The 16,447-nt window shown below is 38.3% G+C and overlaps 1 protein-coding gene and 1 non-coding gene across 3 annotated transcripts in view; one reads left to right on the top strand and one right to left on the bottom strand.

Moving 5' to 3' along the window:
- KLHL8 (kelch like family member 8) overlaps positions 1-16,447 on the bottom strand; it is a 53,536-nt gene that overhangs the window by 26,476 nt on the left and 10,613 nt on the right. The window contains exons 2-5 of one of the 2 annotated variants that reach the window (XM_066279740.1): positions 13,300-13,416; positions 6,309-6,672; positions 2,309-2,857; positions 16-202 (exon numbers count right to left, since the gene is read on the bottom strand). In XM_066279740.1, coding sequence (XP_066135837.1) covers positions 16-202; positions 2,309-2,857; positions 6,309-6,521 — 949 coding nt within the window. In that variant the 5' untranslated portion in view covers positions 6,522-6,672; positions 13,300-13,416. The remainder of the gene's footprint in view (positions 1-15; positions 203-2,308; positions 2,858-6,308; positions 6,673-13,299; positions 13,417-16,447) is intronic. The other variant, XM_066279739.1, reaches the window with a different exon arrangement.
- LOC136307210 (small nucleolar RNA SNORA5) lies at positions 927-1,061 on the top strand. Its single transcript, XR_010725878.1, has one exon. It is a non-coding gene; the product is annotated as a small nucleolar RNA SNORA5 (small nucleolar RNA).

Genomic DNA, 16,447 nt, shown 5'->3' with positions numbered 1-16,447 from the left:
GGGTAATTTAATTACCAGCAGTATGCTTCCTTGGTGTAGTCCGAATGGAATATTCAAAGTCAGGTACTGCTCTGCTACTCAAGTGAAGGTGGTAATTTCTTGCTTCATCCAATAAATCTCTGCATTTCAGATTTTGCTTGACAATCTGTTCTTTTGCCACAACACCCATAAGAAAATCCACTGGCAGCAGCGGCAAACGAACCTAAGGCCATGAATAGTTGTGGATATAAAATTTAAGTCATAACTGGACATAGCTCATTCTCTACTTTCACTGTAATAAACTCATGTCATAAAGACTTAAAGTACAATGTGCCAACTTCTAAAGCAATTCTCAGTACTGGTTGGCACTAACAATTCAGATTATATGCTAAATATATCCTCCCCTTTTAAATACAGACTTAATTTGACTAAAGTAATTCAATTGTCTTTATTTAAATTTCTCACTTCCAGAAAAGAATTGTCATATCAGAAAGCCTTTTATTGCTAAAGAAAAGGCACAAACAAAACAAAACTGTTCTGCCTGACCAGCAGTGGTACAGAGGATAGAGCATCCGTCTGGGACACTTGAGGACCCAGGCTGGAAATCCTAGGGTCACCAGCTTGAGCACCGGGTCGCTGGCTTGAGTGTGGGATCCTAGACATGACTCCATAGTTGCTGGCTTGAGCCCAAAGGTCACTGACTTGAGCCCAAGGTCGCCAGCTTGAGCAAGGGGTCACTGGTTTGGCTGGAGTCCCCCAGTCAAGGCACATATGAGAAAGCAATCAATGAACAACTAAGGTGCCGCAACTATGAATTGATGCTTCTCATCTCTCTCGCTTCCTATCTATCTGTCCCTGTCTGTCTCTTGTCTCTCTGTCTCTCTCTAGCTTAAAAAAAAAATTGCTCTACCTTTTTTTTTTCTTTTTGCCCTTAAAGCTAAGACTGACACAGCCACGTCAAATTCAGGGCCTGCCCCACTCATGGCAGGCACTGGACCAGAAGGCTGTCATGAAAACAGTGTGGCTCATGGGGCCTGATCCCCTCTGCTGGGCCTCAGGGGTAAATTTAGTTACAGACACCAAGCTCCTAGAACCTGGAGAAATAATTAAATAAATAAATCTGAGACTGAGCATATAAAAATGTGATATATTTCTTACTTAAAGACACAAACAGCCCTGGCCAGTTGGCTCAGTGGTAGAGTGTCGGCCTAGCGTGCAGAGGTCCCGGGTTCGATTCCCGGCCAGGGCACACAGGAGAGGCGCCCATCTGCCTCTCCACCCCTCCCCCTCTCCTTCCTCTCTGTCTCTCTCTTCCCCTCCCACAGCGAGGCTCCATTGGAGCAGAGATGGCCCGGGCGCTGGGGATGCCTCCTTGGCCTCTGCCCTAGGCGCTAGAGTGGCTCTGGTTGCGGCAGAGCGATGCCCCAGAGGGGCAGAGCATCGACCCTGGTGGGCGGAGCGTCGCCCCCTGGTGGGCGTGCCAGGTGGATCCTGGTCAGGCGCATGCGGGAGTCTGTCTGTCTCTCCCCGTTTCCAGCTTCAGAAAAATACAAAAAAAAAAAAGAACCCAAAAAACAAAAAAACAAAAAACCCCACAAATATTCAGATCTGAAACAAATAGGTATTGTTTTCTTTAAATCAGTTACTTGGAAGGTTACATACTAACTCATGGATGCATCTCCTCTCTTAGTAGAGGCACTCACCATTCTCTCTTTAAAGAAGCATTGGTTTTCTAGTGGATTAAAGCAATTATCAAACTCAGGTAATGCAATTCTGAGTTAAAAGCATGCATATATACAAAAATATGATACAGCTACAAGATAATGAAACTTTTTTGGACTAACATTTTCAAAGTAATTCTAAGGACTATTATCTTCCTATTCAAGTAACACCTATTGAAATGAAGAATAAATGACTAAAATAGAGACTCATTTCTGAAATTTAAAAAGTAAAACTAGTGAGAGAAGAAAATGGGAAATGATATCTTACAGTTCTTTCCAGAACAAATCTATATGCATTAGAAATAAATGTACTTTCATTAGCAAAGAAATTCAGTAAAATTCAGAAACCTTATTAAAAACAAGTTTTAAATTAACTTTGAACTGTCTACCCACAATCATTTTCTACTAGCACAAATAAAATATTTATTATCTCCAAGATACATTTTAAATATTAGTTTAAAAAGCAGAGAATGACACTTCTAATTCAAATGTAACAAATTCAGATTTACACATAAACAGTACACTGAGTAAAGAGGAAAGTAACAGTCATATCCATTTTTACATTGTATTACATCAATTGATGATTTACACCTTATTTCAGCCCCTACCTGTGCAAGTGTTTCATCCAGCCATTTAGAATGATGCTGAGGATTTGCAAGAAGCCACTTGATGGCTGCATTATAGACCTGTTTTTCATTCTCAATATTTAGATCACTGGAGGACAAAAGCTTATGGAGATGCTGGGGTGACACACTTACAAAGTCTTCACACTCCACTACCTCAGTAAAATGTTCACAGGCATACTGATCTGCCATGTCCATTAAGTCTATCCGATTGTGACTTTCTGCAAAGGCTCTTACTGCCAAGCAATTGGAGGGATGAAAATGTAACTTCATGTATTCACAACAAGCTCTGGCCACGAGTTCAACCTGTAGAATACAAGCTGCATATAAGAGAGGCTGGACATTGTCAACAGTCAAAGTGAGCCTTGAAGAATAGACAAACTTTACCAAGTCTTCTATTGCATCACCATCAAAATCTCTAATCTCAATCTCTGTTTGCTTGGCTTCAGCCATTTCAGAGAGAAACATAGCTCTGAAGTAGGGAATAACACAAGCCAATACCAGTTTGTGGCAAGAGATTAACTTTGAGCCAACCTGTTTAAGACAAACAAAAAGAGGCTCAGTTTAAAATCACAATTAGTTTTAGATCAGCATCAAGCATGTGCTATAACAGGGACAATAACTCCAGACAAATTTAATATGATACATTTGTTTTAACAATGTAATTTTTTGGTCACTTACTTTTAGTCAGGGCAACTTCTTAAAATCAAGTAATTTTCTTCCTCCAAATTAGCCACTTATCATTTATACACATATCTATGTGTATATATCATATATAACGTATATACAGCAAACCATGACATATAACACTGTATAAGTCCAAGGTATACAATATAATGATTTGACACGTATAAATATAAATATTATGAAATGATTACCATAAGTTTAGTAAACATTCATTGTCTCATATAATTATATTTTTCTTTCCTTGTAATAAGAACTTTTAAGATCTTAACAACTTTCAAATGCACTACCTAGTATTTTAACTGTAGTCATCAGGTCAGGCACTATTCTAAGTCACTTAGTTGTTCCAATGCCCTATGACTATGAACTATTATTACCCACAATTTATCAGTAAGGAAACTGAAGCACTGGGTAAATAAATTGGTATTTAGCAGTAGTTACAATGACTTAACTAAGTTTTTCCATTTCCTATTTCAATTATTTTGAAGTGATATATTTTATATAAAAGTAATAAAAACACTGAAATCTCACCACCTTAATTATTGAAAGATTAGATTGCTTGCAATAGTTTGCCATTACAAATGAGACTAATAAACTTCGTTGTAACTGAATCTTTGTCCACCTTCACTATAATTTCCTACAGACAAACTCCTAAAAGTAGAAATGGCTGCATCAAAGAACAGGTACAACCTGGATACCTTCTGCTAAATTGTCTGTTTTCGATTTACCTGCAATATTTATACCATATTCTGAGTGTTAACTTGTTAAGAAGTAGCTGCCAATTTGAGAAATGAAAATATTCTCTCACTGTTTTAGTTTATCTTTCTTTTACTAATATTACTGAATCACTCATACATTTTGGGCTCTGTATTTCTTCTACAAACTTTTTTTCTATGATATTTTCTTTTTTTCTTTTTCTTTTTATTTATTCATTTTAGAGAGGAGAGGGAGAGACAGAGAGAGAGAGAGAGAGAGAGAGAGAGGAGAGAGAGAGAGAGAGAGAAGAGGGGAGGAGCTGGAAGCGTCAACTCCCATATGTGCCTTGCTGACCAGGCAAGCCCAGGGTTTTTATTTTATTTTATTTTATTTTTTTAATGGGGCGACATCAATAAATCAGGATACATATATTCAAAGATAACAAGTCCAGGTTATCTTGTCGTTCAATTATGTTGCATACCCATCACCCAAAGTCAGATTTTCCTCTGTCACCTTCTATCTAGTTTTCTTTGTGCCCCTCCCCCTCCCCCTTTCCCTCTCTCTCCTCCCCCCATAACCACCACACTCTTATCAATGTCTCTTAGTCTCACTTTTATGTCCCACCTACGTATGGAATAATGCAGTTCCTGGTTTTTTCTGATTTACTTATTTCACGTCGTATAATGTTATCAAGATCCCACCATTTTGCTGTAAATGATCCGATGTCATCATTTCTTATAAGCCCAGGGTTTCGAACCAGCGACCTCAACATTTCCAGGTTGACGCTTTATCCACTGCGTCACCACAGGTCAGGCGGCTTTTTTCTTATTTGTAAGAACTCATACATTTAGAGTATTAGTCATTTGTCATATATATGTATAAACGTTTGTCTTTTACAGTGTGCTTTTAAATTCTATTCCCTCTAGAGATTTTTTTTGTGTGTGTGTGACAGAGGAGAGAGAGAGAGAGAGAGAGAGACAGAGATAGGGACAGATGGGATGGAGAGACGGAAAGCATCAATTCTTTGTTGTGGCACCCTAGTGTTCATTGATTGCTTTCTCATATGTGCCTTGACAGGGGTGGGGTGGGGAGCCTCCAGCAGAGCCAGTGACCCTTGCTCAAGCCAGCGACCTTGGGTTCAAGCCAATGACCCTGCACTCAAGCTGCTGAGCCCGGCAACCTCAGGGTCCTCTTCATCCCAGTCTGATGCTCTGTTCACTGCGCCACCACCTGGTCAAGTCCCCTAGAGATTTTTATATAATTAAATCAATCTTTTCTTTATGAATTCTGTTTTAGGTACTATGCTTGAAATGAGAATCATTCTAATATTACATAAACATTTGAAGTATTTTTTTCTAGTACTTGTTCAGGTGCATCGCTAGTAGTTATGCAATGGTTTTCTTCTCAAAGTTTTAGGACCTAGAAATATGTAAGACACTAAAAGTTTAAGTAAAGAGAATATAGATACGTATTCACAGAGTAACACTATACTCACTCCTGGACATTGTGGGCCTGAAACTTGAAACTTATACTTTCAGTTACAGACTTTTGCTGAGTATACCCTGATCTGTTTCTCCAAGTATGTTCTCAATCCTCACAATTGCTCAAAGAATCTGTCTGATTAGGAACAGAAAGCAAACTCTAAGAGATTTTAATGTGGCAAATCTTATGTGGAAAATGCTATATGAATACAAATGAATCACTAAAATATTTTAATACTCAATGAGAGATAAGAACAACAAAATACCTTAAATGAATAATAGAAAAAATTAGAACACAGGCTCTTCCATAATACTTGATCACTCTTCCATTTTATCAAAGCTGTCCTTTGTAGCAGACCAACATGATCCTATAAATCACAGCCTTAGGTATACTAGACTTTTTCATCTAAGTCTAAATAGACACTACTTCACTAACAAGTATAGATATACAATCTCAAGACTTAACAGAGGTTAGTATTGAAGTAGAGACTAAATCACCAGGAAAACATAAGTAAAACACTAGTGCAACTGAGTAAATTCCTGACTTCCTGACTTGTAACCAAAATCAAGAATAAGTGAATGCATCAAGTTTTTAAATTCACAAGTTAAAAGCTTATCTGGTCAACAGTAATTTTCTAATTTTGCTAATAATATCTACTTGTTGTTTTAGAATTTCAGAACTCTCAGAAGTTAAACTAAGAAATAATGACTATTAATGTTTAGTTGGTACAAGAATTCTGCCTGAGCTGTGGTGGCACAGTGGATAAAGTGTTGACCTGGAACAGTGAAGTCGCCGGTTCAAAACCCTGGGCTTGCCGGTCAAGGCACATACAAGGAAGCAACTACTATGTATTAATGGTTCCTACTTTCCCCCCCTTTCTCTTTCTCCCTCTCTCTCTCTCCTCCCTCTAAAAATCAATATATATATATATATATATAAATTTTATCTTATGCTATCTCCTTTTACTTACCCTCCCTTATGTCCCTTACCCTTCAGTAAGACTGAGACTAAAATCATTCCAATTGTAACAAGAAGTACAGCACCCAAAATTTGCCTATGTGGTTATAGAAACCCCCATTTTTCATAATACTCTGAAGAGACTGATAAGGAAAAAAAGTCTCACCTTTAGTGTAACATCACAGAGTTCTCCATTTTCATAAAACTGAAGAAGAGAGCTATGAAAATCTTTCCAAGCTTCATGTGCTTCAAAGATAAAGGACTCTTCTCCATCACCCTCACTAACCGAAGATCTACTCTTTATTTGCTGGTGCTGTTGCCTTTTCCCCTTTGTGAAGTGATTCCTAGCTTGTTTTGCATTCACAGATTCTGAAGCCATTTGCAACACGTTTCTTTTAACGGAGCTGTCTTCTCAACCATTCCATTTATTCTTTTGTAAACAGTAGAGCAAAAGCAGAAAGTTGATGCAGCCTGCTAAACTTCAGACATTTTCAAAAACCTCTCAACTGCCATCATCCAGGTTGCCGAAACTAAAAAACGAGTAACAAAACACATGTAGAAACCAAAAGAAAAGTAGTAATTATAGTTTCTCAATACTATATACGTAAAAACACTACATAAATCATAAAAAAAACAAGTAACTGTGGCGACTTTATGCTAAATGTCACATAAATTACCACAGCAAAATACATGTTATCCTTGAACATGCAAAGGGTTAGAGGCACCGACTTCCATATGCAGTTTAAAATACATGTATAATTCTATATATATAGTTGGCCCTCTGCATTCATGGATTCAACCCACTGCAGGTTAAAATCAGTATTTTTTTTACTTAGAAATTCAATTTAATGGGGTGATACTGATCAATAAGAGTACCAAATTTCCCCATGTATAAGACACACCCTTTTAAAATAAATCTGGGGTCTAAAAACTGTGGTTATAGTTTTTTTACTTGCATTTTCCGCTTTTCCGTGCTTGTTGTTTTTGTGCTCACTGTTTTACACTTGTTACCGGGATAGTAGGGTGGGTTATGTTTTGCTACGTTCTGCCCAGAAATGGCTCAGAAAAGATTTTCATACAGTGCTAAATTCAAGTTAAAAGTGATCCAGCCTGACCAGGCGGTGGCGCAGCGGATAAAGCGTTGGACTGGGATGTGGGGGACCCAGGTTCGAGACCCCAAGGTCACCAGCTTGAGCGTGGGCTCATCTGGTTTGAGCAAAAGCTCACCAGCTTGGACCCAAGGTCGCTGGCTTGAGCAAGGGGTTACTATACTAGGTCTGCTGAAGGCCCATGGTCAAGGCACATATGAGAAAGCAATCAATGAACAACTAAGGTGTCGCAACGAAAAACTGATGATTGATGCTTCTCATCTCTCTCCATTCCGGTCTGTCTGTCCCTATCTATTCCTCTCTCTATCTCTGTAAAAAAAAGAAAAAAGAAAAGTGATCCAATTTGCAAAAGTGAATGGAAGTCATCCTGCTGAACATAAATTTGGTCCCCCTCCAACTGAAAAATTAATCTGAGACTGGCTATGGGAAGAAGAAACTCTACTGAAAATGCCACGGCAGAAGAAGGCCATGAGGCAAGTCAGCAAAATGGCCTGATTTAGAGAGGGAATTGGAGTTATAGATTGAAAAGCAAAGGCAATTGGAATTCCTATGTCCACAAAGATGGTTCAACAAGAGGGAAGAATTGCTGATGAAAAAAGTTACTGATTTCAAAGGAGGACACAATTGGTGCTGCAGGTTCATGAAATGGAATGGACTAAGCATGTGTACACACCAGATTTGCCCAAAAGATGCCTGAAAGCTATGAGCAGAAGGTCCTTGAATTTCATCATTTTGTCATTCAATGTCAGAAGACACGAGTTTGAGTTGGGACAGATTGCAAATATGGACAAATTCCCCTTTCAATTTGATGTCCCAAGTAACAGAACTGTTGATAAGAAGGGGGTGAAAACTGTAACTGTGAAGACAAGTGGACATGAAAAGAGCCATTATACGGTGTTCTAGTTGTTGTGCTGACCGAACCAAGCTGCCTCCTATGCCAATTTTCAAACGCAAAACAATGCCAAAAGAAGACATTTCTCGAGGAGTGATTGTCCACATTCATGAGAAGGGTTGGATGGGTCAGGATGGGATGAAGATCTGGTTTGAGAAAGTCTGGAGAAGGAGACTAGATGGGCTCTTAGCAAACCTGCCCTATTGGTGCTTGATCAGTTCAGGGCACACATAACAAAAAACACAAAGAAGATTGCTGCACAGAAAAAAACAAAACTTATCATCATACCTGGAGGCTTGACATCCCAGCTCCAACCACTTGATGTCAGCATTAACAAACCCTTCAAAGCTGCCATGAGAGACAAATGGAACCAATGGATGAAGTCTTTTGGGGACAGTTTGAAACCAGTAGGAAGAGTGATAAAAACAACCATAAAAGAAGTTTGTACCTGGGTGAAAAGATCCTGGGATAATATCAAGATTGAGATCGTTGTCAAGTCGTTTAAGAAGTGTGGCATTTCAAGTACTACAGATGGAACTGAGGATGAGGCAATATATGAAGACAGTGATTCGTCATCAGACACAGATGAGAACAAGCTAATGGATGGGAGTTTTGACAGTGATGTGGAGCTGTATGAATTTTATAAAGAATACAACTTGAGTTCAATAACTTTATGTAATACTTTTTTCAAATTTTGGGCCCTAAAGGTGCATCTTATACATGGCAGTGTCTTATGGGGGGGGGGGCACGGAATATGGTACATATTTTTCAGGTAAACATTTTTATATCATTTGAACTCTTGATTGTGCTATATATTTGATTCAAAGTCAGAAATGCCCAGTTGGGAATCCATGGTTGAGAATTGAGAAAACACTGTTTTTAATCTGTGGTTGGTAGAATCTGCATATGTGAAACCCATGGATACACAGGGCTGACTATAAAAAATTCATATATAAGTGAAGCAACATAGATCAAATCCATGTTTTGAAGGATAAACTGTATTTTATATCACTGAAGAAACTCCTTTAAAATCTAAATAGAAAATTCTGTGCCCTGGCCAGCTGGTTCAGTGAATAGAGCATCAGCCGGGCCTGCAGTCATCCCAGGTTTGATCCCCCATCAGGTCTCACATAAGAAGCGACCATCTGCTTCTCTTCCCTCCCCCCTCCCTCTGTTTCTCTCTTCCCATCTCGCAGCCAGTGGCTCCATTGGTTCGAGCATTGGCCTCAGGAGCTGAGGATAGCTTGGTTGATTTGAGCATCAGCCCCAGATAGGGATTGCCAGGTGGATCCTGGTCAGGGTGCATGCAGGAGTTTGTCTATCTCCCCTCCTCTCACTTAAAAGAAAATGAAAGAAGAAGAAGAAAGAAAAATTTTAAAAAATTCGGGGAAGAAGGTGACATAGAAAGCATCAGGAATTTGCCTTCTCACTATAGACAACAATTGCAGTGGTAGAATCTGTCTGGTGTAACTATACTGATATTTTGGAACTTGAATGTTGATGGCTTGCAACTTCCAAATGGTAAATTATGGTTAATTTTTGTCAACTTTAGTTCTAAGCACAGTAGTAGCTGTCCATCCCACACCCTTCGTCTCATGTGGTAAGCAGCTGTACATGTGTTCCCAGAGGCAAAAAGGACCCTGTCCTCCAAATATCAGGGATCTCTGCTCTGATTTCTGACTGCTGTTTTTGATCACAGAGACATAGAGTGGGCTGCCATTTTTGTTACACCTCCTCCCACTATAGCAAGCCTCTTCCTCTTAGCTGAAGTAACTTCCAGGATATGTGAAAGGATGGTATCTTTTATTCTCTTTATTTACTTTCAACAAGTAAGAAAGATAGAAGATTCATATTCAAAGCTCTGCTTCCAGAAGGGAGTCTTAGCCACTGCTTATATGCAGTATTTGGTCTATTGGAGGCTGATTTCTTCTTTGGTTCCTGCTAAGTTCATCTTGCCTATAGGTGGTTTGCAAAACACTGTGCTACACTGTAACATTTTGCAAGAATAGCATTTAGTAGGAATGACTCAAACCTTGAGACCTTTCTTCTACCTAACAATTTCATACCTCTCTGCCTCTGTTCAGGCTATGCTCTCAATTCTGAAATACCCTTTACCACCACCCCAAATCAGCTGAACCTTATCCTGTAAAACTCAGCTCAGCTTCATTTGCTCGAAATATTCCCAGCCTGGATTGAGTGTACTTCCTCTGTGCTCCTGTAACAATCTGATCACTTTTGCGGAGACAATGACTACTTGGAGACCACATGGCATGCCCCGAGGGACCAGGGAAGACCACCTCACCATCCCCTATACAGGTTTCATGAGAAGGCCTTGACCCCCAGGTCCTGAAGCATATTTGTTGATATACCCAAAATATCAATAGAAGCAGGGACAAGAATGAGAAAGGAAGCAGAAAAGAGAATGAGAAGAGAATGAGGAGAAGAGAATGAGCAAATCAGAAAGAGGAACTTCTTTAGAGCAGATTAAAGGACAAGCAAAATAGCTCAAATGTCCCCAACTATTGATTAATCAGAATTGCTTATTTCTCTTCAGCTCACATCTTTTTCATCGCACTAATCACACAGTAGATTATACCATTTTTTAGTGAGAGAGATAGAGAGAGAGAGAGAGAGAGAGGGAGCGAGATGAGAAACATCAACTCATAATGCGGCACCTTAGTTGTTCATTGATTGCTTCTCCTATGTGCCTTGCCTAGGGAGCTCTAGCTGACCCAGTGACCCCTTGGCTCAAGCCAGCAACCATGGAGTCATGTCTAGGATCCCACGTTCAAGCTGAATGAGCCTGCACTCAAGTTGGGGACCTCAGTGTTTTGAACCTGGGACCTCGGTGTCCCAGACCTACGCTCTATCCAGTGCACCACCAACTGGTCAGGCGAGGCACTAACATTTTTCAAATGAATAAACAAGTTAATATAAAGGCTAGTGATTATTTTTCTATTATCCAAATCAACACTTATTTAAATTACTTTAATTGAAATAACACTTATTTTAATCACAATCACATGTAAATAGTTTAACAAAGGCAATTATTTCCATGTTTGAATCATTTTATTTCAAAGAGAAATATACTCAAACATTTTTTTACTTTTAAGTCAGAAACAATATTAAAGTATACTCATCATTTCTTTTATTTATAAAAGCAAAGAGTAGGAATTTTAAATTTTGAATCAAATAGTTCAAAAGAAAACATACTGTGCTAATCATGAAAGAAGAATCTGCTGTTTTAACCAACTGAATTATATACTGCTCACAAACATTAGGGGATATTCCAAGATGCATATGAAGTGATAAAAAAAGAACATCAGAAAAGCAAACGACAAGTCAAAGAAAGTTGTTCAGTTGTGCAAATGAGATGCAAAGCCAACTTTTATTTTATTGGTGAAAATGCACTATCCAAAAGGCTGAAAGTACTATAAAGTATCTGCACATTCCTGAGCCCCTAATTTTTGTGAGCAGTGTAGTTTCAATAGCTCCTACTCTGTCAAGGCATATTATGACTCCCAAGAGTTTAGTACTGTGACTTAAAAAGAAATTATTATTATTAGCATGCATTAGATACAACTGCTTATCAATGTCTGCTTGTTAAATACTAATGTCATTTCCAGGGTCTATAAACATTTCCACTGCACTGAATATTTTGTAGAATGTTTCTATTGGGGGTCTATTTTATTAAAGCACTCTAACAATGCTTCACTATCATAATCATTTTCTTGTTTGAGCTGGACCACAATACCGTCAGATGTGGTCTCACAGTCCAGTGTAAAGTAGTTAAAAAAAAGGACATGAATTTTATCTAAATAGGTAAAATACATGTGTAAATTTTCTTAGGAGGAGCTTCTATTATTATTTTTATTTGAGAATGTCATAGAAGTCACAGGGTTGCATCTAAAAAAAAAAAAGGATAATTATTTGAGTAAAAATATAAAGCCTACCAAATAAATAAATAAATCTGCCAATAATTTGTTTCCAAGTGTGAAAAGATATTTCCTACTAGATATATGAAATGAAACAAAAAACACAAAGGTGAATAATAATTATTACTTCAGGGGGAACTTTGCTGGTCAGGCATAGTCCCTCTGAATGAATGGAGTACATTGCTAATCTATATTTATATAGGGTTTGGGAGAAAGTATGCACTTTCAGAGGCTTAGAAGCATGGTTACTGGAAGGTTTCTCACTGACTGGTTGGCTTGCAAATTTCTGTTGACTAAGGCAAGTTATTTTTGATTGATTACACTGACTTAAAATCAATTCTATAGAAGTATCATTTATTAAAGTAGGTGACAATTACCATGGCTATATACAAATCAGTCTTCTAGGAGTTTAGGAACTTCCTTTTATTTTATATATACATATATATGTTTATCGAGAGAGAAAGAGACAGAGAGAGGGACAGAGAGGGACAGACAGACAGGAAGGGAAAGAGATGAGAAGCATCAGCTCTTCATTGTGGCACCTTACTTATTCAATGATTGCATTCTCATATGTGCCATGACCAGGGGTTTATAGCTGAGCCAGTGACTCCTTACTCATGTCTGCAATCCCATGCTCAAGCTGGCGACCCTGCACTCAGGCTGGCAACCCCACGCTCAAGCAGGTAAGCCCATGCTCAACCAGAGACCTCAGGGTTTTGAACCTGGATCCTCAGCATCCCAGGCCGACACTATCCATTGCACCACCACCTGATCAGGCTATTTTATATATATAGTTTTGATTTTTGCCTGTGGTTTTATTTCTTTTTAATTTTTAAAAAAAATTTTAATTACTTTTAATTGGGTGACATTAATAAGTCAGGGTACATATGTTCAGAGAAAACATCTCCAGGTTATTTTGACATTTAATTATGTTGCATACCCATCACCCAAAGTCAAACTGTCTTCATATATTCTATATGAATATATTTATTCATATAGTCCTAGATGAATAGCTCCGTTGGTTAGAGCATCAGCCAGAAGCACCGAGGTTGCTGGTTTGATCCCTGGTCAGGAAACACATAGGAACAGATTGATGTTCCTCTTTCTCTCTTGCTTTCTGGCTAAAATCAATAAATAAAAATTAAAAAAAAAAGATTTATATATTGATTTTCAGAGAAAAGAGAGAGAAAGAGGGGAGAGGATCAGGAAGCATCAACTCACAGTGGTTGCTTCTCACATGTGCCTTGATTAGACAAGCCCAGGGTTTGGAACTGGCGACCTCAGCATTTCAAGTCTATGCTTTATCCACAGCGCCACCACAGACAAGACAGGAATTCCCTTTTATTTTTAAAAGATAAGGACAGAAATCAACATACACATATGCACATATAAACTGAAAAACAGATAGTCATGGTTTTTTATAACCACATTTCAAGAAATTTAAATAGCAAATAGAAATATTGTCAGGGTTAAAGGGAAACACTATTTGTTTTATATTAATTTAGTCAATCAGCATCATATGGTATATTGCAGGTAATAGAAATTCAAAGATGAATATGAGAAGCTACAACCAAGTGCTTCTAAAGCAGTGCTACTCAAGTTGGGTCTGATCCCCAAACCTTTTTTTACAGGTCTGCAATGAAGTAAGTACAGAAATGAATTATTTAAATTTATAGCAAAGTTACAGCTGACAGAGTAATTTTATATCTGTTGAATCTAACAAAAAAATGGTATTTGTATCCTTTTTTTTGTTTCATTTTTCTAGTAATGCATTTTTTGTCTTTTACCAAAGTATTGGTTTACAAAGTAGTCTTTTACCACAGAGTCTGAGAAGCACTATTTCATGAGACTCAAGAAAGGCAGATATCCACAACAGATGTGCCTGTTATGTTCTGTTATGTTCTGCTATGAAGATAACATGCAAAAGGGATGTGTATCACACACCAAGCAAGTTTACACCTCCATCAAAATTTGAAGAATGGTCCCGGTGCCTTGTAAGAAAATCCCTAAAGAAGATGACACAGCACAGTAAAGGCTACATCATCCATTCTCTAAATCAGGAGTAGTCAACCTTTTTATACCTGCCGCCCACTTTTGTATCTCTGTTAGTAATAAAGTTTTCTAACTGCCCACCGGTTCCACAGTAATGGTGATTTATAAAGTAGGGAAGTAACTTTACTTTAGAAAATTTATAAAGCAGAGTTACAGCAAGTTAAAGCATATAATAATAATTACTTACCAAGTACTTTATGTTGGATTTTCGCTAAATTTGGCAGAATAAATCTTTATAAAACAACTTACTATAGTTAAATCTATCTTTTTATTTATACTTTGGCTGTTCCACTACCTCCCACCATGAAAGCTGGAATACCCACTAGTGGGCGGTAGGGACCAGGTAGACTACCACTGCTCTAAATGAACTAGTAGATTATACTATATGGAACAAATGACTCTGAAATTAAAAATTGCTTCAAAGAGTCATACTCTAAATGTGAAGGAATTTAGGAATGACTTAACCAACCTACCTCTTGTGTTTCCCTTTAAAAAAAAATAAAATATATATATATATATATATATATATATATATATATGCAAAAGCCTGACCAGTGGTGGCACAATGGATAGAGCACTGACCTGGGATGCTGAGGTCCTGGGTTCGAAACCCTAAAGTCACCAGCTTAAGTGCAGGCTTGCCAGCTCGAGTGAAGGGTCACCGGCTTGAGGGTGGGATCATCGACATGACCCCATGGTCGGTGGCTTGAACAAGGGGTCACTGGCTCAACTGGAGTGCCCTCCCCAATCAAATCATGTGTAAGAAGCAATCAATAACTAAAGTGACCCAACTATGAGTTGATGCTTCTCATCTCTCTCCTTTCCTGTCTGTCTCTCTCTCTTGCTTAAAAGATATTTATATATATATGCACAAGAGTCATCTATTATTTAAAAAGTTATCTAAAATAATCCCTCCCACATGAAAGGAATGACATATGACATAATTCCTACTGTTAAGGAGTTTGAATCATCTAGATGGGACAAAAAAATGATAATATGATAAAGGCACTATAGGAGAGAGATATACTGGATATTATGGGGCAACCTAAACTAACATAGGAGATCAAGAAGGCTTTCCATTGAATGTGTTAGGTCACATGTACTCAAAGTTCCCATCCACTCTATGCAACTACTATAATCCAGTTTTATACATCCTACTTCCTAAATTTCTCTCATGTTGTTGACCTTGCTTCTCCAGCCACAACAGTTCAGTCACAGGCCTCATCATCTCACAGCCATTATTATAGCCTCTCTCACCAATGCATCCTTCTTACTGTTGCCAGTTATTTCCAAATTCAAATCTGACACATCACTTCAATGTATTGAAACTTCTACGATAATGTCATGGTAAGTGGAAAAAAATGAATACAAACTTTTAAGGCCTGTATTTTGTAAATATGCACATGTGAGAGGTTTCCAAATGCAAGATAGGTTCCAACTTCAATTTCTGTTTTGTAACCAATTAATGAAATTACTCTAAAATCCTCTATTATGGAGACATTTGTGGAGGAAAATAAGGAAATATAAGTTTAAAGTGGGCCATAGAACTTTAAGGCATGCACCATACAAAGTACATCCCCAAAGCTCTTCAATTTATAGAGAGAAATGACTAAATGTTTACTTTAGAATCTTAGAGAATGTCTATTTTAACTAGGTTTATATTCTTATACAATCATGTGCTACATAATATTTTAGTCAATGACAGACCACACATATAACCATATAGCTTAGATGTGTAGTAGGCTGTATGTAAAGCCAGTAACCACGGCCACCATCACAAACGCTTGGCCCATGCAGGTTCGCATTTGATTTGGACAGACAGTAATTAAACAATGGAGCCAAGAACTGGTGGGCCATTAGCTTTAATCCTAGCTTGCACTCAGTGGGCAAGAAATACACACAGTGGGAAAACACTTCCCTTTCCATTCAGGGCTCCCAAAGCCACTGACTTATCCAAGTTTCCTAGAATCAAAGGTTTCTAGCTCACCAGCCTTATTCACCTCTGTTCCCCATCTCCTCCTCTCTGCACAAACTCTGCACAAACTGGCTTCTCCTTCAGCACTCTGCCATCTTGGCTGCTTCTCCTCTCCTCCACGTGGCCTTTCTCTGCTCTACTCTCCTTCGGCATGGGCTCCTCTGCCCCATTTTACAGTATAGAAATCAAAACCTTTAATCCAATATACAAACAAAGAAGTCTCTGATAAAAGTCACTTATCTGAGGCATAATGGGATTCCTCAAAAGGGTAGGAAAGGCTTAGTCTTAAATCTAAGCCTTAGGCTATAATGACCCTGCCTGCTTACAGCCTGTCCTCCACAC

The sequence above is a fragment of the Saccopteryx bilineata genome, chromosome 5 (genome assembly GCF_036850765.1).
Source record: "Saccopteryx bilineata isolate mSacBil1 chromosome 5, mSacBil1_pri_phased_curated, whole genome shotgun sequence".
In the NCBI taxonomy this organism is placed as follows: domain Eukaryota; kingdom Metazoa; phylum Chordata; class Mammalia; order Chiroptera; family Emballonuridae; genus Saccopteryx; species Saccopteryx bilineata.
Note: the sequence above shows the minus strand (reverse complement) of the source record. Positions and strands in the feature narration are given on the sequence as shown.